At 38.4% G+C, this 22,652-nt stretch overlaps 1 protein-coding gene across 1 annotated transcript; it reads left to right on the forward strand.

Annotated features, from left to right (window-relative positions):
- Positions 1–12,141: 12,141 nt before the first annotated feature.
- Positions 12,142–22,263, forward strand: GCK72_000848 (uncharacterized protein; the record flags this gene model as incomplete). Its single annotated transcript, XM_053722712.1, has 31 exons — positions 12,142–12,283; positions 13,122–13,228; positions 13,281–13,377; positions 13,855–14,147; positions 14,614–14,689; positions 14,738–15,005; positions 15,059–15,284; positions 15,399–15,485; positions 15,530–15,629; positions 15,726–15,866; positions 16,147–16,270; positions 16,324–16,420; positions 16,623–16,821; positions 17,086–17,235; positions 17,288–17,331; positions 17,469–17,647; positions 17,735–17,878; positions 17,930–18,015; positions 18,299–18,597; positions 18,763–18,948; positions 18,997–19,150; positions 19,600–19,752; positions 19,798–20,137; positions 20,216–20,375; positions 20,575–20,716; positions 20,765–21,043; positions 21,093–21,188; positions 21,298–21,381; positions 21,430–21,491; positions 21,677–21,816; positions 22,080–22,263. The coding sequence occupies 31 exons, from the start codon at positions 12,142–12,144 to the stop codon at positions 22,261–22,263; spliced, it is 4,839 nt and encodes a 1,612-aa protein (XP_053591357.1).
- Between the last annotated feature and the right edge of the window lie 389 nt (positions 22,264–22,652).

The raw sequence follows: 22,652 nt of genomic DNA on the forward strand, positions 1-22,652 counted from the left end.
AAAGTACCCTGTTTTTAGGAATTTCAATCATAATTTTCTTGATTTCTAGATTTCGAAAAGTCCTGTTTTTAGGAATTTCATTCATAATTTTCTTGATTTCTAGATTTAGAAAAGTCCTGTTTTTAGGAATTTCATTCATAATTTCGTTGATTTCTAACCCGGGAGGATTCAAACCCGCGTCTACTGAAGTAAACCTCAGCCCGGATAGTATAGACTATTACAACGCCATGCTCGATCAGTCTAACCGGAACCGACACAGATAAGAATGGTGGGGGAAGTCAATTTCATAAAAAGTACCCTGTTTTTAGGAATTTCAATCATAATTTTCTTGATTTCTAGATTTCGAAAAGTCCTGTTTTTAGGAATTTCATTCATAATTTCGTTGATTTCTAACCCGGGAGGATTCAAACCCGCGTCTACTGAAGTAAACCTCAGCCCGGATAGTATAGACTATTACAGCGCCATGCTCGATCAGTCTAACCGGAACCGACACAGATAAGAATGGTGGGGGAAGTCAATTTCATAAAAAGTACCCTGTTTTTAGGAATTTCAATCATAATTTTCTTGATTTCTAGATTTCGAAAAGTCCTGTTTTTAGGAATTTCATTCATAATTTTACTGATTTCTAGATTTAGAAAAGTCCTGTTTTTAGGAATTTCATTCATAATTTTATTGATTTCTAGATTTAGAAAAGTCCTGTTTTTAGGAATTTCATTCATAATTTTCTTGATTTCTAGATTTAGAAAAGTCCTGTTTTTAGGAATTTCATTCATAATTTTATTGATTTCTAACCCGGGAGGATTCAAACCCGCGTCTACTGAAGAGAACTTCAGCCCGGATAGTATAGACTATTACAGCGCCATGCTCGATCAGTCTAACCGGAACCGACACAGATAAGAATGGTTGGGGAAGTTAATTTCATAAAAAGTACCCTGTTTTTAGGAATTTCATTCATAATTTTCTTGATTTCTAGATTTAGAAAAGTCCTGTTTTTAGGAATTTCATTCATAATTTTCTTGATTTCTAGATTTAGAAAAGTCCTGTTTTTAGGAATTTCATTCATAATTTCGTTGATTTCGAACCCGGGAGGATTCAAACCCGCGTCTACTGAAGTAAACCTCAGCCCGGATAGTATAGACTATTACAGCGCCATGCTCGATCAGTCTAACCGGAACCGACACAGATAAGAATGGTTGGGGAAGTTAATTTCATAAAAAGTACCCTGTTTTTAGGAATTTCATTCATAATTTTCTTGATTTCTAGATTTAGAAAAGTCCTGTTTTTAGGAATTTCATTCATAATTTTCTTGATTTCTAGATTTAGAAAAGTCCTGTTTTTAGGAATTTCATTCATAATTTTCTTGATTTCTAGATTTAGAAAAGTCCTGTTTTTAGGAATTTCATTCATAATTTTATTGATTTCTAGATTTAGAAAAGTCCTGTTTTTAGGAATTTCATTCATAATTTTCTTGATTTCTAGATTTAGAAAAGTCCTGTTTTTAGGAATTTCATTCATAATTTTATTGATTTCTAGATTTAGAAAAGTCCTGTTTTTAGGAATTTCAATCATAATTTTCTTGATTTCTAGATTTCGAAAAGTCCTGTTTTTAGGAATTTCATTCATAATTTTATTGATTTCTAGATTTAGAAAAGTCCTGTTTTTAGGAATTTCAATCATAATTTTCTTGATTTCTAGATTTCGAAAAGTCCTGTTTTTAGGAATTTCATTCATAATTTCGTTGATTTCTAACCCGGGAGGATTCAAACCCGCGTCTACTGAAGTAAACCTCAGCCCGGATAGTATAGACTATTACAACGCCATGCTCGATCAGTCTAACCGGAACCGACACAGATAAGAATGGTTGGGGAAGTCAATTTCATAAAAAGTACCCTGTTTTTAGGAATTTCAATCATAATTTTCTTGATTTCTAGATTTCGAAAAGTCCTGTTTTTAGGAATTTCATTCATAATTTCGTTGATTTCTAACCCGGGAGGATTCAAACCCGCGTCTACTGAAGTAAACCTCAGCCCGGATAGTATAGACTATTACAACGCCATGCTCGATCAGTCTAACCGGAACCGACACAGATAAGAATGGTGGGGGAAGTCAATTTCATAAAAAGTACCCTGTTTTTAGGAATTTCAATCATAATTTTCTTGATTTCTAGATTTAGAAAAGTCCTGTTTTTAGGAATTTCATTCATAATTTTATTGATTTCTAGATTTAGAAAAGTCCTGTTTTTAGGAATTTCATTCATAATTTTCTTGATTTCTAACCCGGGAGGATTCAAACCCGCGTCTACTGAAGTAAACCTCAGCCCGGATAGTATAGACTATTACAGCGCCATGCTCGATCAGTCTAACCGGAACCGACACAGATAAGAATGGTTGGGGAAGTCAATTTCATAAAAAGTACCCTGTTTTTAGGAATTTCATTCATAATTTTACTGATTTCTAGATTTAGAAAAGTCCTGTTTTTAGGAATTTCATTCATAATTTCGTTGATTTCTAACCCGGGAGGATTCAAACCCGCGTCTACTGAAGTAAACCTCAGCCCGGATAGTATAGACTATTACAGCGCCATGCTCGATCAGTCTAACCGGAACCGACACAGATAAGAATGGTGGGGGAAGTCAATTTCATAAAAAGTACCCTGTTTTTAGGAATTTCATTCATAATTTTACTGATTTCTAGATTTAGAAAAGTCCTGTTTTTAGGAATTTCATTCATAATTTCGTTGATTTCTAACCCGGGAGGATTCAAACCCGCGTCTACTGAAGTAAACCTCAGCCCGGATAGTATAGACTATTACAGCGCCATGCTCGATCAGTCTAACCGGAACCGACACAGATAAGAATGGTGGGGGAAGTCAATTTCATAAAAAGTACCCTGTTTTTAGGAATTTCAATCATAATTTTCTTGATTTCTAGATTTCGAAAAGTCCTGTTTTTAGGAATTTCATTCATAATTTTCTTGATTTCTAGATTTAGAAAAGTCCTGTTTTTAGGAATTTCATTCATAATTTTCTTGATTTCTAACCCGGGAGGATTCAAACCCGCGTCTACTGAAGTAAACCTCAGCCCGGATAGTATAGACTATTACAGCGCCATGCTCGATCAGTCTAACCGGAACCGACACAGATAAGAATGGTTGGGGAAGTTAATTTCATAAAAAGTACCCTGTTTTTAGGAATTTCATTCATAATTTTACTGATTTCTAGATTTAGAAAAGTCCTGTTTTTAGGAATTTCATTCATAATTTTATTGATTTCTAGATTTAGAAAAGTCCTGTTTTTAGGAATTTCATTCATAATTTTCTTGATTTCTAACCCGGGAGGATTCAAACCCGCGTCTACTGAAGAGAACTTCAGCCCGGATAAGTATAGACTATTACAGCGCCATGCTCGATCAGTCTAACCGGAACCGACACAGATAAGAATGGTTGGGGAAGTTAATTTCATAAAAAGTACCCTGTTTTTAGGAATTTCATTCATAATTTTATTGATTTCTAGATTTAGAAAAGTCCTGTTTTTAGGAATTTCATTCATAATTTTCTTGATTTCTAGATTTAGAAAAGTCCTGTTTTTAGGAATTTCATTCATAATTTTCTTGATTTCTAGATTTAGAAAAGTCCTGTTTTTAGGAATTTCATTCATAATTTTATTGATTTCTAGATTTAGAAAAGTCCTGTTTTTAGGAATTTCATTCATAATTTTCTTGATTTCTAGATTTAGAAAAGTCCTGTTTTTAGGAATTTCATTCATAATTTTCTTGATTTCTAACCCGGGAGGATTCAAACCCGCGTCTACTGAAGAGAACTTCAGCCCGGATAAGTATAGACTATTACAGCGCCATGCTCGATCAGTCTAACCGGAACCGACACAGATAAGAATGGTTGGGGAAGTTAATTTCATAAAAAGTACCCTGTTTTTAGGAATTTCATTCATAATTTTATTGATTTCTAGATTTAGAAAAGTCCTGTTTTTAGGAATTTCATTCATAATTTTCTTGATTTCTAGATTTAGAAAAGTCCTGTTTTTAGGAATTTCATTCATAATTTTATTGATTTCTAACCCGGGAGGATTCAAACCCGCGTCTACTGAAGTAAACCTCAGCCCGGATAGTATAGACTATTACAGCGCCATGCTCGATCAGTCTAACCGGAACCGACACAGATAAGAATGGTTGGGGAAGTTAATTTCATAAAAAGTACCCTGTTTTTAGGAATTTCATTCATAATTTTATTGATTTCTAGATTTAGAAAAGTCCTGTTTTTAGGAATTTCATTCATAATTTTCTTGATTTCTAACCCGGGAGGATTCAAACCCGCGTCTACTGAAGTAAACCTCAGCCCGGATAGTATAGACTATTACAGCGCCATGCTCGATCAGTCTAACCGGAACCGACACAGATAAGAATGGTTGGGGATGTTAATTTCATAAAAAGTACCCTGTTTTTAGGAATTTCATTCATAATTTTATTGATTTCTAGATTTAGAAAAGTCCTGTTTTTAGGAATTTCATTCATAATTTTCTTGATTTCTAACCCGGGAGGATTCAAACCCGCGTCTACTGAAGTAAACCTCAGCCCGGATAGTATAGACTATTACAGCGCCATGCTCGATCAGTCTAACCGGAACCGACACAGATAAGAATGGTGGGGGAAGTCAATAAAAAATATCAAGTTTTTTCTCACCAATATTTCGTGATAGAGATTTCACGAGGCATTCATCGAATCGTCTAAGTCATTGTAGTCGTTTGTCCTTCCATCTGTTGTTGCGAACACGGTGCTGAAAGAAATAATTGAATAAAGCGCGAATGCTACAACGCGTTATCAAAGTTCATAAGTGAAGGAAGAGAATTGGAAGAGAACCAAGTGATGCAAGTTACATAAAAACTGAATGAGAAGGTCAAATTGAATGCCTGCAATTTTTACAGGTTATTGAGTCTAGATATAGACTTATGATTAGTATTTTCAAAGAGATTATTCTTAAATTGGACCTAGAGAGGAAGTATTGGGTTTAGAGTAAAGAGGAAGTAGAGGGGACTAAAGAGGGGGTGACTTTAAAGGCGGGGCTTAGATGCGCTTCTCGACTGAAAATTAAAATATCCGTTTGTAAATTTGATAAGCTCACAAGAAGAGGTAACTTGAGAGAGAATGTGAAAGGTGTATAGGTAGCACAGGTAGGTCAAGTGCAAGGAGAAATAAAAAAGAGCTAAAAAACAGACGACTGCTCGGTTGGGGGAGGTAAAGGGACAACTGACTGTATTCCACCAGACTGACCTCATTACTGACTGGGGGCGTGTCCTGTTTGCCATCGTCTGATTTCCCAGGACGATAAGCGAAGAACAACGAGAACACGGGCCTTCTGATTTATTATTAATCCCTCGTTCACACCTGTCTGCATGAGATTTGTTTTTGCTCGATCGATATTTGATTTCCTAGGAAGATAAGTGACAGGTGTGAGTGTTTGTGGCAGAGAACAACAATAAGAACACAGGCCGTCTTCTTCACATCCATAATTATTATGTCTGCATGATCCAACTTCACACGTTTCATTCACAAATCTACCTCACCTTTAATATCCCTTTACTATTTTCTACCGGTTTTCAATAATTATTGTTCAAATTTCGTAAAATATCATAAACAATACAAGTTTTTGTGTTCCACGTGCACTGAATTTTTCGAATTTTCAGCGAGTTTTAATGAGAAAATGTTAATTTGGAACGAAAATGTAGAGATCAGAGAATAGCCAAATAGGTAACTCGAAAAATAGAAGCGAAGTAAGAATATAAATTTGCAAAAAAATGTTCTTCCATTTCTATTTTTTCCAGTTTAAAAGAATGGAATTTCAATTTTAAAAATTTGAACACCTTCAGTTAATCGATATGTTTCCCAGAAAACAGTTTTTGCACAAGTTGGTAGATTTGTGAATGAAAGGTGTGAACTTGGATCATGCAGACATAATAATTATGGATGTGAAGAAGACGGCCTGTGTTCTTATTGTTGTTCTCTGCCACAAACACTCACACCTGTCACTTATCTTCCTAGGAAATCAAATATCGATCGAGCAAAAACAAATCTCATGCAGACAGGTGTAAACGAGGGATTAATAATAAATAAGAAGAACCGTGTTCTTCGCTTATCTTCCTGGGAAATCAGACGATGGCAAACAGGACACGTCCCCAGTCAGTAATGAGGTCAGTCTGGTGGAATACAGTCAGTTGTCCCTTTCACTTCCCGCAACCGAGCAGTCATCTGTTTTTTGGTTCTTTCTATTTCTCCTTGCACTCGACCTACCTGTGCTACCTATACACCTTTCACTTTCTCTCTCAAGTTACCTCTTCTTGTGAGCTTATCAAATTGACAAACTGATATTTTAATTTTCAGTCGAGAAGCGCATCTAAGCCCCGCCTTTAAAGTCACCCCCTCTTTAGTCCCCTCTACTTCCTCTTTACTCTAGACCCAATACTTCCTCTCTAAAGTTTAAGAATAATCTCATCGAAAATACGAATCATAAGTCTATATCTAGACTCAATAACCTGTAAAAAATCCAAGCATTCAATTTGACCTTCTCATTCCGGTTTTATGTTACTTGCATCACTTGGTCGCCTATTCTCTTCCAGTTTTCTTCCTTCAATTATGAATTTGAAAAACGCGTTATAGCATTCACGCTTATTTTTCTTTCTATTATTCAATTATTTCTTTCAGCACCGTGTTCGCAACAACAGATGGAAGGACAAACGACTACAATGACTTAGACGATTCGATGAATGCCTCGTGAAATCTCAATCACAAAATATTGGTGAGGAAAAACTTGATATATATTATTAACTTCCCCAACCATTCTTATCTGTGTCGGTTCCGGTTAGACTGATCGAGCATGGCGCTGTAATAGTCTATACTTATCCGGGCTGAAGTTCTCTTCAGTAGACGCGGGTTTGAATCCTCCCGATCTAGAAATCAATGAAATTTTAATTAAAACTCCCAAAAACGGGATATTTTATATATTTTTTGATCTAGAAATCAATGAAATTCTAACTGAAACTCCCAAAAACGGGATATTTTCTATGTAATTGACTTCCCCAACCATTCTTATCTGTGTCGGTTCCGGTTAGACTGATCGAGCATGGCGCTGTAATAGTCTATACTTATCCGGGCTGAAGTTCTCTTCAGTAGACGCGGGTTTGAATCCTCCCGATCTAGAAATCAATGAAATTTTAATTAAAACTCCCAAAAACGGGATATTTTATATATTTTTTGATCTAGAAATCAATGAAATTCTAACTGAAACTCCCAAAAACGGGATATTTTCTATGTAATTGACTTCCCCAACCATTCTTATCTGTGTCGGTTCCGGTTAGACTGATCGAGCATGGCGCTGTAATAGTCTATACTTATCCGGGCTGAAGTTCTCTTCAGTAGACGCGGGTTTGAATCCTCCCGATCTAGAAATCAATGAAATTCTAATTGAAACTCCTAAAAACGGGATATTTTATATATTTTTGATCTAGAAATCAATGAAATTCTAATTCAAACTCCCAAAAAGGGATATTTTCTATGTAATTGACTTCCCCCACCATTCTTATCTGTGTCGGTTCCGGTTAGACTGATCGAGCATGGCGCTGTAATAGTCTATACTTATCCGGGCTGAGGTTCTCTTCAGTAGACGCGGGTTTGAATCCTCCCGATCTAGAAATCAATGAAATTCTAATTGAAACTCCTAAAACGGGATATTTTATATATTTTTGATCTAGAAATCAATGAAATTCTAATTGAAACTCCCAAAAAGGGATATTTTCTATGTAATTGACTTCCCCAACCATTCTTATCTGTGTCGGTTCCGGTTAGACTGATCGAGCATGGCGCTGTAATAGTCTATACTTATCCGGGCTGAGGTTCTCTTCAGTAGACGCGGGTTTGAATCTTCCCGATCTAGAGTGTGTTAAGATTGCAATCAAAGTATCAAGAATCAAGATGCATACTTTCATTTCAATGGACTTCTTTCTTTATCCAGTCTTACGTATTTTCAATAAAATCAGCCAACGATGGAGTCATCAAGGATTGGACTCCACTCGACATTTGGGAATAGTCTTCTGGGGTGCACCTCTTCAATTGAATTGTAGTGCGTATGAATTCCCGTTGGAATGTTGTTGTCTACTTTTTTCCTGTAATTCTCTCTCTTTGGTTCTTTATGACCTTGATCATAGTTTCGACATCGAAAATTGAAAATGCAGCTGAAATAACACCAAAAAACTCGGTTTCTTCTGTGCCGCTGGAAGACTGTGTTTGCGTAAAACTCTAGTCGGCACCACGAATACAAGTATAAAAATTCACAAACTTATACAAAAGGTCTTCCTCCACACACAATGATATTCTGAGAACGACTTTCGGGAAGTTGAGATATTAGAGCTTTTATGTGCCCGACAGTATTGAGTTAAGACGAGAATTTGTTAGTTGGTTTTGGAAAAAAGGTAAAATTCATAAAATTCATCTAGAATAAACACCTTGTGTTTACATCATGCTGATAATATTATAAAACTGTGAAACTTCTCAAAAAGGAGTCTTATGATGGATCGTCATGTCTGAAACTTGCTTTGCTTCAACAACTCGGTGATGTAGCAGGCATTCATAACAAAGGATTTTAATATTTTTTCACATTAGTGCCAATAAAGCATTCCAACATTTGAACTAACTAGCATGCAAACTATAAACGTCACCAGATTGTGGTAAATTTAAGGGAACATCTCAAAAATCGCAATATTTTGCACTGAATGTCGTCGATTTGAGGGAGAAATTAGTTTGTCTATACTCTCTAGGGAGCGTCCGTACAAAAAAGTTATCAACTACAAAAATAAAGTTCTACTCTTGGTCTGTTTGATCTCGTAAAAAGTTATTTGGTGCGACAGTTAGTTTTACTATGACACACTCTCAAAGTTGGACATTTGCAACTGAAAAAGACAAAATGTGATATATTTTCAGCAGCTGTAAAGTCGGACAAATATACTACGACAATTTATAATAATGATAATAATAGAGAGGATGTTTCGTAGTAGAAGAAAGCTTGGAATGAGTACTCAAGGGAGTACTACGGGTCTGGAAGTCTCGTGCATTTACAACACTTCCCCCACTTTGCAGACGAATTGGGTTAATCTAGAGAATGAGAGGCTGGAACATTTCCTGACGTTTCGGAACCATAACATTTCACATGGAATGTATTTTGACTCCCCCCCCCCCCCCCCCCCCCCCCTAAAGTTAGTTTTTGGCAAAAATACGAAACACATGAAAAAACAATTTTTTGGTCTTGAAATAGGTGAAAATGTGACACCCTCCAAAAATAATTTTTTCTTTCGAGAATACCGGAGGTTTCGAATGTTTGGTGAAAAAGTACAACTTATCTGGATCATTTTCGCATATAGCGGTATAGCGACTCCAGATCGAAAATTAGGGAAAAAATTGCTCTGAAAATTTTCATTTTTCGAAAAAAAAGTGACATGTCGGAAATGAGTTAGAACTTCTAAAATTGAACAAGCTCCTAATAAAATATATTTAAAGTATTGATTGTAAGAAAGTGTTTCACTATTTTCAAACAAAAATGCACATCCCTATTGACTTTTATTGTCATAACACTCGTTCAAATATTTCAGGTTTTCTCATGTGAAGACAGTTTAACTGCTCATTACTCCTCTGAAACTGAAGCGAACAGGCTTAAAAACACAGAACAACTCAAAAATGACTATTGCTTTACATAAATCATATTTGGGATGTTTTTAGAAATTTTGTTTTTTTAAATTGATTTTTGAAAAATAACCAGGCTTCGAGGGTAAAAACTGAAAATATATTTCGAATCAGCGTTTTCTCAGCTTTCCAATGATATAGGTCATGTCCCCTAACTACACGGTCACCTGGAGGCCTTCCCTAGTTGGTGTCAAGGTTGTCAAATGTTTTGATCTTGAAACGTCCCGGAGCCTACTGTAGCCATCATAATTTTCAGCTTGATGGTTTCCCCTATACTGTTTGCACTCCCTAGTTCATTCATAACTTTTCGAAAACTTCTCGACCTTCCTTTCCCTTTTTTCTCTCCTTCTGAATATCACTTTCTCTATCCATTTCCATTTGAATGAATCATTGCCATCTTCCTCCCTCAGTAGCCAATCGAATAAGAAGAAAACAAACAAAAAAGGAGTTGTGAACACACGCAGGTTTCCAACCTTCAACAACATTCAACACTTTTAAATTTTAAGAGTAACAAGGGAGAGATAACATGGAATCGAGAGGACTCAGAGAAAGAGAGAATATCAATTTCTTATCAGTTCGAATGATGATGCACACACAGACACATGGAAAGGGGGGCCCTGTATATGCTTCTTCTTCTCTCAATTCCTCTTTTTCTATATTTTCTCTTTCGGTATTGTGTATGTACTCACCTTTTTATCACTTCCTCAGCTCTTCTTCTTCTTCATTCTACACACAAATCTGACTCATTCAAACGATCGCAACTCGAACTTCTCCATTTCCGTTTTTCACTCTAGTCATGAAATATCGTCAAGTTTGAGTGGGTGTCTAAGTATAATTGAAAGGTCTAACTTTTAAGTTTTTTATGAGTATTGTAGGAAGCATTCTTGGATTCATTTGTTGTAGTTGAAAACGTTTTGGTAGGGCTGGTTCCGGGGATTAAGGGAAGCTATAATAGATGCCAAGCGACCACTGACTATCCGTCATTTTCCAACTCTGTAACTCTCTTGGAAGCTCAGGTACAACTACAAAAATGAAGATCTTACTTCGTTTTATAACATACTGAAAATTAGAAAAGTGTTAACTGTTAGTAAAACAGTGGTACCGTCTCAAAGTCTGTCAAAGAGCATCCAGCAGGTTCTGAAAAAATACGTTATTTTTTGAGAATCTTACAACTTTTAAGTAATATTGAACTTCGGGCTGGTAACTAACTCAGTTTCTACCGAAACATATCTTGATGTGTCATATTTTCTTCCCTTGGTTTCGATCCCAACGGGTTAAAAGTACGCCAGATGAAAAGAACACAACACAAATCGAATTTCCATGTTTTTGTTTTTTCAGGTTGCCAGGTGCACATGTTTCATAACTTTTCAAAATATAAATGTGTTTTTTTAGAATCAAATTTAGAAAATTCAATTCTTATAATTTGTTTTTCATCTTCAATGAAAAAGAACTCCACGACAACTGGAAACGTGTCGGAGGCGCGCCATCCTTCACAGAGTTATAGATCCTAAAGGTTGTTGAATTCTTTTAAAGACTACTGAAAATGCCTCTCGATCTAAATTGGTTCCATTGATCTTATTAAACATTATCCATTTTGAAAACGCGTCTCAGATGCGCCAACCTCTTTCAATGAACTCTCATTATGTTCGTAAAAAGTGGCCAGAGGTGCTCCAGTCTCGCTCCGTAAAATTTTGCTCTTTCACTTTATCCGATTTTCTGCTGAAACCGCGTCTCAGGCGCCCCAGCCGCTTCTTTCCAACTGACAATATACCTAGTTTCAAATACTATGGATGCTTGGTCTTTTGTTACTTATACAACATTAAAAAACGCATTGAAAATCTAATAAACCGTTGCTCATAACCGTTACCAATTTCATCATCATTCATCCCATTATTTATTTCTTCAATTACAGTTTCCCCCTCTTCTCCATTTTTTCCTCTCTCTCTCTCCTTCTCTCTCTCTCTCTGTCCCCCTGTCTTATCATAACCATTTTACTCTTTTCTTTCGCCTCTTCCTCTCCATCGAAACCAATCGTTTCTCCTCCACAACTTTTTAAATTTCTCTCTTTTTTCACCACCTCGTTTCCTCGTTTTTCAGTAGTAAACATCACCACCGGGACATTTTTCACATTCTTGCTGAAATTGGTTGGAATCAGTTAGAATAAACTAGGAAAGCGTCAAAGGCGCCCCAGACTTAAAATGATTTCCGTCTACAGACAGACCCAATGATCATGGTGGCCGCAATCCTTTTACACTTTTAATGATTAAACGTCAAAGGTGTCCCAGACAAAACCTAGGACTAAAATTATAATAATTTTCGGCTCTTCAAACATTTTTGTCCCTATTCAAATCGGTTTTTCTGTTTAGATTTTTCTCTAATTACAGATCTCTCTATACCGGTTCCCGATGTGGCAGTTACTGTTGCCACTATCTGTCTTTCTGACAGTTAGTGCTCAACAGGCTGCTGATGTTCCGACACATGATCGAATCTTTCTCAAATATCCAAGTTCATATGTTAATTTCACTTCGGATGATTGGAAGTTGAGAGGTAAGTGGGAATTGCAAATCTTTTTAGGGAAGTATGAAAAGGTTAGAGTTTGAAAGTTCGGGTTCTAAGAATTCTAGCTCTTCTAGACTCCTGGACCGAAGGATTCTCAAATTTGAAATTCCAAAACCCGAAAATTTCTAATTTTCAAAGTTCCAACTCATCCTAGTTATGGCATCATCAAAAGAAGTATAAGAATTCGATGGAGTTTGAGAACCTAAGAATTCAAACAGTTTTGAACAGTGAAAAATTGAGAAATTTTAAAAACAATACAGTTTAATGCGTTTTGAACTTGCTGATTTAAAAAGTTTGAGCTATCTGAAGTTAAAAAAAAACTAAAATGGAAATTTCATGCTTCTCCGAAACACTGAACATTCCTTCCCAATCAATAACCCCCTTTCAAATTTCTTAAATTCCATTAGCTAACAAATTATCACCTATTCCGTTCAACTGATAATACTAAGAGGAGGTCGGGTACAAAAAGAAGAGTATTTAAACGATATGTCGTTATGAATGTGTAGGCAAATAAAAGATGGCAAAAGGTGTGAATGTTTGTTCGTGTTGAATGGATAGAGACACTCATGATGCATCGTTTCGAATGTTTTGAGAAATGGGGGGAGACGTCTTAGAAAGTTGAAGGTCAAATTGGAAAAAGGGGAGAATCTATAAGGGATGCGAAAGTGTGGCAAGCGCGCTCTACCGGAACAAAGAGAAAGAGTATTTCGGTAGAGCGCATTTGTATAGTTCGTTCCTTGTTCTGGCAAACGCGCTCCAGCGAACATGCATAATATTCCAGTGTACATATTCCGTTTTACATACAAACTTTAAATTCATTTTTCAGAAACCGACGATCAACTAATCCTCGCTGTCAAATTCCAAGCTTCTAGTCATGTTGGACAGATCTATAGTGTTCGGTTCATTCATCCCAATGGGACATTGGAGGCTTTGGTATTCAATAATATTAAAAATGTTCCCAATTTCACAAAAAATTGACTTTCAGCTAACCGTCGGTGTTTATGAAGGGAATCTGCAAATCGATTTGTTTAACGAAAAATATACACGGATTCTCAATAAACCACTGGAAACTATTCCGATAAGTAAGCTAGGACTCTCTCGCCATCTACAGTACCCCTTGAAAAGGTCCAACTTTGATAGTGTGTCATGGTAGTACTGATTGCCCCATCAAGTAGATTTTTAATGGATCCTACAGATCAAGAGTAGAGCTCCACTTTTGAAGTTAACAACTTTTTTGTACGAACACACCCTAGAGAGTTATGGTCATTTTAAGACGACAGCTCAAAAATCACTCTATTTTGCACTGAATGTCGTCGATTTGAGGGAGAAATTACTTTGACAATACGTAACTTGCTAGGGAGCGGCCGTACAAAAAAGTTGTCAACTACAAAAATGGAATTCTATTCTTGGTCTGTTTGATCCATAAAAGTTTATTTGGTGGGACAGTTGATTTTACTATGACACACTCTCAAACTTGAGCGTTTTCAACTGAAAATGGTAAAATTTAAAATACTTTTGAGCGGTACTGTATGTATGTGGTTCACTCATTCAATTTTCAGATGTTCACGAGCACAGCCTCGCCGTTGGTCTCAACTCCACCGCCAGTAACTTATGGTTCCAACTTGGACAAGGAGATACCTCGAACTGTGAAATAAACTACCCAATCAATATCTCGAATACCGAGGTTACTGTAACCATCGGTGGTGGAGGTCAAGCAATGATCGGATGTGTTTCGATTGTTGCTGTTTCTGCAGGGAATGGTGATCCAGTGGCACAAGGAACTCCGCTCTCTTTTAAGGATATTGAATCGTGTCCAGAAGCAAATGAGTGCACGACAAAGGATTGTAATACTGTGAGTTGGCATTTTGAAACTTAGAATGGAAGTGTTTGGAGACGCGGCTTTCAAACGATCTGTAAATTTGTTTATAGGTACTTTTGACTACGGGAGTCCATTTCTGCAGTCAAAACCCACTAAATGTCTCAGCGAGCCGAGTTATAAGCTCTCAAACTTCACATGGTCAGGTTTTTTTTACATGGAATTCCAAATCGGCCGCATATACGCCATCGCGCGGTTTCCCTGTGCTCTTACTATTTGCCGATTCCATGTGAAAAAGCTTGACCATATGAAGTTTGAGAGCTCATAACTCGGGTCGCAGAGACATTTAGCAGGTTTTGACTGCAGAAACGGACTCCCCGTGTTCGAAAGTACCTATAAACAAATTTTTAGATCGTTTGAATGCTGCGTCTCCAAAGACTTCCCTTATTAAAGGAGCCGGACTTCAAATTCTAAAAATGTAACTAAACGAACAAATTTTCAGGGAAGATGCCTGCTTCTAGAAGTTCCAACGTGTGACTGCTATGCCACAGGGAAGACCGGACCGAATTGTAGAGATCGTAAGCTTATTTTCATCTCAAAAGTTCTCTTTTACTTTTGATTTCCAGCTGTGTCAACCATCCAACTCCGCAACAACGATGAAAATGACGAAGCTTCTGCGTATCTCCGGTACAAACCATGGCAACCAGATCAGCATATCACTCGGATCGCAATGGACTTCAAATTCTCGGATTCTGATGCGAAAGAAGGAATTCTGGTGTATGGAGAGACGAATTTGTTGAAAATATTCAAGATCTACGTGGTAGGAATCAAGGGAAAAGTGATGCTTGGCAGTGAGAATGTGATGGATTTCGAATTGAAAGAAGACCATTCAGAGTGAGTTTTTTTCTCATGGGCGGAACCTAAACCCTAAATATTCCAAATTTCAGTTTCCACAGCATAATAGTCCGTCTAGGAGATGGACTATTCAACATGTATGTTGACACGAACATAATCCGTCGGCAGTTCAATGAGACCCTCTACTTCACAACTCTTCAATTCGGTGCTCCCATTCCAACTGATGTTTCGGAAGTTGGAGTTACAGCGTGTATAAGAAATGTTTATGTAGATCATAATGACATCATTAATTTGATTTCAACGATGAATGATTCTAGGGTGAGTCTTCTGTCCTATAAAACTCTGCAATGTGGTGATCAGACGCTACAGTAGGGGCCTAGAAAACCTTCATCGAAAATCTAGACTACCTCTCCATCTCTTTCTTTCTTCCAGGTTACTGCCTCCAAAATCCGCCCATGTGTCAATGAAGATCTGACGGTATTCCAAGGACCTCAACTCTTCTCTCCGGATCCTGTTGTGGTGAGTATCTTCAGTTTATCAAAAAGCTAAAGTCTGGTCTTCAGATGATCACTAACGATCCAGAATCCGACGGAGGAAGACCAGAAGACGGAGATTTCGAGACGAACACGGCGAATCTGTTTCCAATTCCAGGAAATAAGAAGAGTGAGTCAAAAAAGATACTGGGAACTCAGGATTCCGATAAATGGAAAATCTGAAAGCCCAGATGAACAGTTCAAATCCAATCGAACCCTGTTACAGAACCCCGCCCACTCCCAGCCACCAGTTGCGAGAAAGCCAACGCCTACATGTGTCAGAATGGTGCTGGATGCAAAAAAGAAAGCGACACAGAGTTCACGTGTTTCTGTAGAGACGGATACATTGGAAAGTTCTGTCAATTCAGTGAGTTTTCATTCTTGTTTTTTGTAATCTGTATGGTGTCCGAGAAGACTACACGGTGGGAATAATTCGCGTGGAAAAACCCTTCCACCTAGGGTTCTTTTGAATCAGGAGAACCGGAACTTAGAGCCATTTTCAGCATATGCTTCAATGATGAACGGTTCTTAGAATTTTCTGAAGTGTCAGAATCTCAAGCAAAAAATATGACTTCACTTCAGTTAATTGGTACCGCTGAATCTGATCTCAACAATAATATTGACTTCTAACAAAATCCTTATTCCAGCCACTCTCCCCCGATCATGTGCTGAAGCTCGAGACTTCTTGAAACTTCCTAACGGTCCCACTTGGGTTGATGTTGACGGAAATCGGAAACTAGATCCCTCGGTGACTTTGTGTATAAATGGAGAGTAAGTTTATTTGGCTTAAACTGTTCTGCAAAAGGGATGTAACTTAATTTCAGAACTCAAATCCCACACGACATGGAACCATCGAATGTCGTCAGAGATGCTGGATTCCAAAATCATTCGATGTTTGTCTTGAGTTACAGAGATTTCAATGTGAGTTATCAGTGAAAAACTGGAAAATTGAAATTCTCTCTTGCTAAGGTTAAATAATCATTGTGCGAATATGTCAACATTGTCTTCTGGTTTGTACATGTTGTATTGCGAAAATAGGATCTGGGCTAATAAGATTTGGCCTGTTGACTAACTAGAACTTATAACTCTTCTACACCTAAAAGCCAATTCATTCCAATTTCAGACTTGGCAACTCGCGAAGTACATCAAAAACTCTGGCAGTTGCTCTCAAAATATAAATTATCGTTGTAACAAAGCTCCACTGAATTTCAAGGAAGGAAAGACATGGTTCAAGAGTGTCTCAAATTCAACAAAGAAAATCAGACAGATAGGAATTCTGGAGAATTCATGTCCTTGTTTGGATCACGGATGTCAGTCAGGAGGTAGGTGAGAAACTTGACGTTAATTCATCAGAAACAGTAAATTCAGTAGAAACTAATAAAAATTCAGTAGAAACTAATAAAAATTAAGGAGTATACACAAGATTCGGACATTTTGAGAAAAATGGAGAGCGGTCGGACGATGTTACGGACCGTAAGATTAAGGGTCCCCCGGGCGTTTTTAGTTATTTGTTTATTTTAGTTTCAGTTGGGAAACTTTGCGAAATTTCAAAAAGTTTTCCGGAAACTGTTCAATTGTTTTTCCAGATAAATGTAACTGTGATTCCGGAGCAATTGCTGAAGATAATGGAGACCTCATTGGAAAACAGGCAGGAATTTCTGAAGTTGTTACACTTTTCGACGAGGCTGATGTGAGGGCGGAGATGACGATTTCTGATTTGAAATGCTCGGGATACGGTAGGATTCACTAGTTTCTAAGAAAATTATGACAGAAATTCGAACTTTCCAGAAAATGAAAAGCCGATTAGATTCACGGAGAGGACCGAGTTGAAGGTATGTTTGGGCAACTTAAGTTTTAGTGAAAAAGTGTTGAGCATTTGACGAGCTTGAGCTTTTGATAACGGTAGCTACAGAATAATAACACCTGTTACGGTAACTACAGTATCTTTATACAAAAATCTAACTCCCAGGTATCTGACTGGTCTGGAGAATCTGTTGACTTCCAATTCCGTACATCTGATACCCCGGCGACATTGGTGACTGTTCGTGGGAACTATGGAGAGAAAATAATCGGAGTATCACTTCTCGATGGGCATACTGTACAGATCAATAACTTTGAGGCGGTGAAAATTATTGAATCACAGAATAAGTAGGTTAAAATTTTTGAAGTTAGAGAGATGAAAGCGAGAAGATAGTTAATCTCAATCAAGCGCGGTTCCAAGAAACTATTTTCCAGACTAAATGACAGTAACTGGCATCACATTCTCATCGAACTATCAGATGGAGAGATCCGGGTTACTGTAGATGCTGCGCATGTCCTGATGAGTATTATGGATAATGCAGTGCTGGAAGGAAGTGTGGTTTTGGGAGAAGAGGGAAGGTGAGTTGGCGAGAATTTGAAATTTTGAAAATTAAGTTTTCAATTGTTTAGCGGTTTGATTGGGTGCGTGAGGAATGTGTTGGTCAACGATGAATCCGTGGATTTGTATGAAGTGGTGAAGAATTCGGAGAAGAAAGGTGAGTAGCAAAATGTAGAAAGTGCGCCATTTTGAAGAGAAAGAGAAACAGACGACTAGACACTCTAGCTGTCTGTGTTTCCTTAAAGTCGATAGACCCAGGCTATTATAGAGTTTCACTGTTTGCGTTTCCCTACCTATGCTCCCTCTCTAGAGAGACGATTAGACCTTCTAGCTGTCTGCCTCTATCTCGCTCTCAAGCGATCTCCTACTCAACAATTGCCGTTAGAGCACATATGCCACAGTAACTTATTTTCTAAAACTCTAAAGTCCTCAATTTCCAGGAATCTCCGAAACTTGCGACACCCGTTGCACTCCAGATTTCTGTCAAAACGGTGCCAAGTGCTACGAAGACTTCTTGACAGGAATGCCTTACTGTAGATGTGCATTCCCTGATGTTCACTCTGGATTGAACTGTGAAATAGACATAAATTCAAACTCCTCCGTCTCGTTCCATGGCGGATTTTTGAAATTCGAAGATGTGGAAGACGTGTTGACGTCGTCGATTTATTTCAGTTTTAGGTCGGATAAAACTCACGCGTTGCTGTTTTTCGCTCACGATCAGAACAACAACTTCTTGCAGGTAAAGCTTGTAATAAAAATGATTTTATGACAGTTCTATCATATGAGAGGGTGCCAGACGACGAGACAACCTCGTCGTCTGCGTCTTTCTTTGATGAAATTGTCAGCAGTGGGCGACTTCCGTAAATCTTCTCTATTTTTTTCATAATCTTTAATTGCTTTCCAGGTCCATCTATCCGAAGAAGTCAATGTCACCCTAACCCTCAACAACTTGGACATTGTCTCCCAATGTACCGTCCGTGCCCAACCCGGAACAGAGTTTGGAGATATGAGATGGATTCAAGTAGCAATTAGTCATGATTCGAAATCCTCTCAATTGCAAGTCGATGACGCAGCGTGCACTATTAGAACAGTAAGTTCCAGATGTTCCAAAAATTAAAAACAAAAATATGAATTCTAGAGCCGTATCCTAGCCCAATACCCGATTAATCGACTACTTGATGTCTACAATTCTGAAATCATTCGAATGCCAGTCGGCTTTGCAGCTCCAATGAATCCAGACCCATACACTTTCACTTTTGTCGGAAACGTCGATGTCGGATCGAAAACGAATGGTAAGTGGGGGTCATGCTCGCAGCGTGGTAGCAAAGGTGAAGCTGCGAGCTCACTGAGTTTTTGCATAGTACTCACTGCGAGTTTGCAGCAAACTCGCTATGCTCTTTCTCACTCCTAGCGCACGGTATTGTTTTATGTCATTGGTGCTAGGTGTCCCTGCGTGCTTGCAAACTTTTGTAGCGATTTTTCTCCTTGTCTTCCTAATTCTCACTGCGAGTTCTCTACGACACATGTTTTGCTGTAAACTCACTACTTCATCTCGCTGCGAGCTCCCAACGAGTTGTGTATTATTCACTATGAACTTTTCACGCGCTTGCCAGTTCTTCATCATGTGCTCACTAAATGACATGTTCTTGGAGATCTCACACACTGACTGCTCACTGCGAGCTCATAATACCCATGAGACGTGTTCGCTGCGAACTCACTTTTCAATCATTGACTTTTCCAGACGGTTCTTTCCTGCTCGCTCCAAAATACGAATCCCCGATCCCCCGTTTCTATGGTTGTCTTCGAGGACTTCAGATCAACCGAAAATTGATCGACATGAGAGCGAAAACTGAGAGTTTGGAGACAAGTGAGATGTACAAAGCTTATGGACCAGGTTAGTTGATAACTACTGTAGCTACAGTAATCCTCTTTTTTGCAGTTCAAGTAAAATCTGGATGCGAGACTGGTTGCTCGTCGATTACCTGCTCAAACGGAGGTCATTGTTCCGTCGCATGGACGAACACTGATCCAACAGCAGTCAAAACGACGTGTGACTGTTCGAGAACTAGTTATTTGGGTTCCACGTGCTCACTGGATGAAGGAATTCATTTGGAGAAGAATGGATTCATCGAATTCGATATTTCAAAAGAGATGAAGATGTACTTGTTTGATAATGGCCAGAAAATTCCACAACTTTTGAAATTTGCATTTTCATCTGGAGTGGTTGAAGAGCTGGATGATAAGGCGGTGTTGGCGTCAGTGATTTTCAAGGATAAAAGGTGAGAGAGAAATAGTAAAGACGCAGACAGTGAGGCAGTCTTACTGTCTGCGCCTACTATCAAGACTTTGAATTTCAGAAAACTTGAAATCGAAATCAACCCGAATAGAACCATCAATGTGGCTATCACCTATGAAAATGGAAAATCAGATATTCTTAACTTCGTCGGGGATTTCTTAGATGGCTATCGACATTTCGTGGTTGTTCAGACCAATCAAGGAAGCGCCACTGCTGTTATGGTAGGTTCACGCTTCGAGTTCACTAGGGGGTCACTGCGAGTTCTCTGACAACTCACGGCGAGTCTTGTAGCAAGTCGCAGCGTGCTCACTACATATCTTTTTTACTCACTGCGAACTCACTTTGTGTTCATTATAAGCTCACTGCAGCTGCGAGCTCCATACCTACTCACTGCGAACTATTCAACTCTAAAACTTCCAGATTGACTCACTGCGTCAAGACTTCGAATACCGTGACTATGAGCGAAATATCGACATGTTCAGCGCAGCGCTCATCAAGATTGGAGATCAATCTTCGGAAACCGAGGGTTACAACAAATTTGGGTTTGAAGGGTGTATTTCGAGTGAGTATTTTCTTCTTTATCGTTGACCTATTTTCACTTTTCCGCCAGATTTCCTCGTGGACTATCAACGTGGCTCCTCTCTAACCTTCCAACCCATCTCCTACTTTGCCAATCCCTCTCATCACTACCATAAACTAATCGAATCGGATAAAGTGACACTTGGCGGATGTGCTGAATTCGAAGTTCCAAATTCTCTCCCAGTCTATCAGAATCGTGTCAAGTTTCCAATTTGGGAAACCGATTTCAAGAGATTCATCTATCACGGTGAAATTGAGAATTCTGATTTCGGGGATAATAATAACTGGTCAGATGAGGACAGTGGTTCATGTGAGTGTCAGGTACAATAGGATCTTACTGTAGATTTGAATATTTTCAGTGATGTGGGTCATCTTCATCATTTTCGTGCTCCTCGTGATATTCCTGATCGTTTTCTGCATCTTTATGAAGTGCTGTCGCGAGAAGATTCATGCAAGTGAGTTTAAAGATAAAGGAAAGAAAGATTGAGTCTACAAATCTTTCAACGAGAGTTCGACCCCCCACACCCCTCCGTTTATTTTTATTTTCCAATAATATTTTTACAGGAGACGACGGGTATCATCATGATGAAGACCTTCCTCTCCATATGGCTCCCACTATTTTGAGACAACCGCAACCTAGTCCGCCACGTAGGCTTGTCAATTTTTAACCGGAAATTTCCCATCCTTGACTTTCAGCAATCACCAAATCCCTTGCCAGCAACTATCATGTGCCTAGTCCAAACGTCGACTTTTACAAGGTAAGAATCATTTTAAATTATTGGCGCTGCCGGACGGGTGCGCGGCCGCGGTTTTCCTAGGCCGCGGCCGGGAGTGCCAACTGGTGACGCGTTAGTAGCCTTTGCGCATTTTCCATCAGGATGATCATCATACGCGCGCCACCAGCATCACTTCGTCCGGCATCTCCGGATATTTCACTGCTCAGGAAAACATATATGATGACGATGAGGAGGACGATGGTGTCGGCGATGATTTGGTCGATGGAACGATTCGAGATGACAGTGACAACGATACGATTCGACATATTGATGATGAAGGGCAGGATGAGGATGGAATGGTTATTGTGTGAGTTGCTTTTGTCGGAATCTATTGATAATAAGTTTTTTTAATCAGGACGACAAACTGGATTGAATTAGTATGCCTAGGTTTTTTTTTACCAATTTGGGTCTCGCTACGAAATCCGTACTTTTCCGGCGGGACCTGCTAATCTCGAAACCCAGTCATGATTATACTCTTTTGAACCGTCTTGCCACGCTGATTTTGAAAATTACAGTCATTTGTTATTCTTGTCATAACGAAGACGCTTACAATTAAATTCGCTATTCCAGCTCCCGTCCCACACAAGTCAGCCACCTCCCTCAACGAGTCTCCTCATTCCGTACGGGTGATCCAACTGCTCCAAAAGATAGTCCATTGTACTCATCACCTCGACAACCACCGTATCCAGTTCACGTGAATTCACCAGTCCCTCCACCAAGAATGGCAAATACTTCTCAAGTCAGCTCAATTTGATGTGCCTTTTCAATTATGATTCTTCACTTTTTTCTCGAAATCACCTCCCCCCGAATAACGTGTATTTTTCGCTAAACCTATTACTTTTTTTTACTTAATTTTCTTTTAACTTATTAGATTTTTTTGCTAACAAATTCATATCAAATTAATATTTTAAAAAATGATGAAATTTCTGTTTTTATTTAGTTGGAATTAGTGGTCAAGGGATTGCGTTTGCAGCTTACACATAGTGAACTTCCAGTTAGTAAGGAAGCTGTGAGTACGCAGTGAGCTCGAGACGAGTATGCTAACATGGAATCAACATGGAATAAGCAACGACACTAAAAGTATGCAGTGACTTCACTGAACTCACGGCGATGACGCAATGCGCACTACGTCAGAGCTCAGTG

The sequence above is a fragment of the Caenorhabditis remanei genome, chromosome I (assembly GCF_010183535.1).
Source record: "Caenorhabditis remanei strain PX506 chromosome I, whole genome shotgun sequence".
Lineage (NCBI taxonomy): Eukaryota > Metazoa > Nematoda > Chromadorea > Rhabditida > Rhabditidae > Caenorhabditis > Caenorhabditis remanei.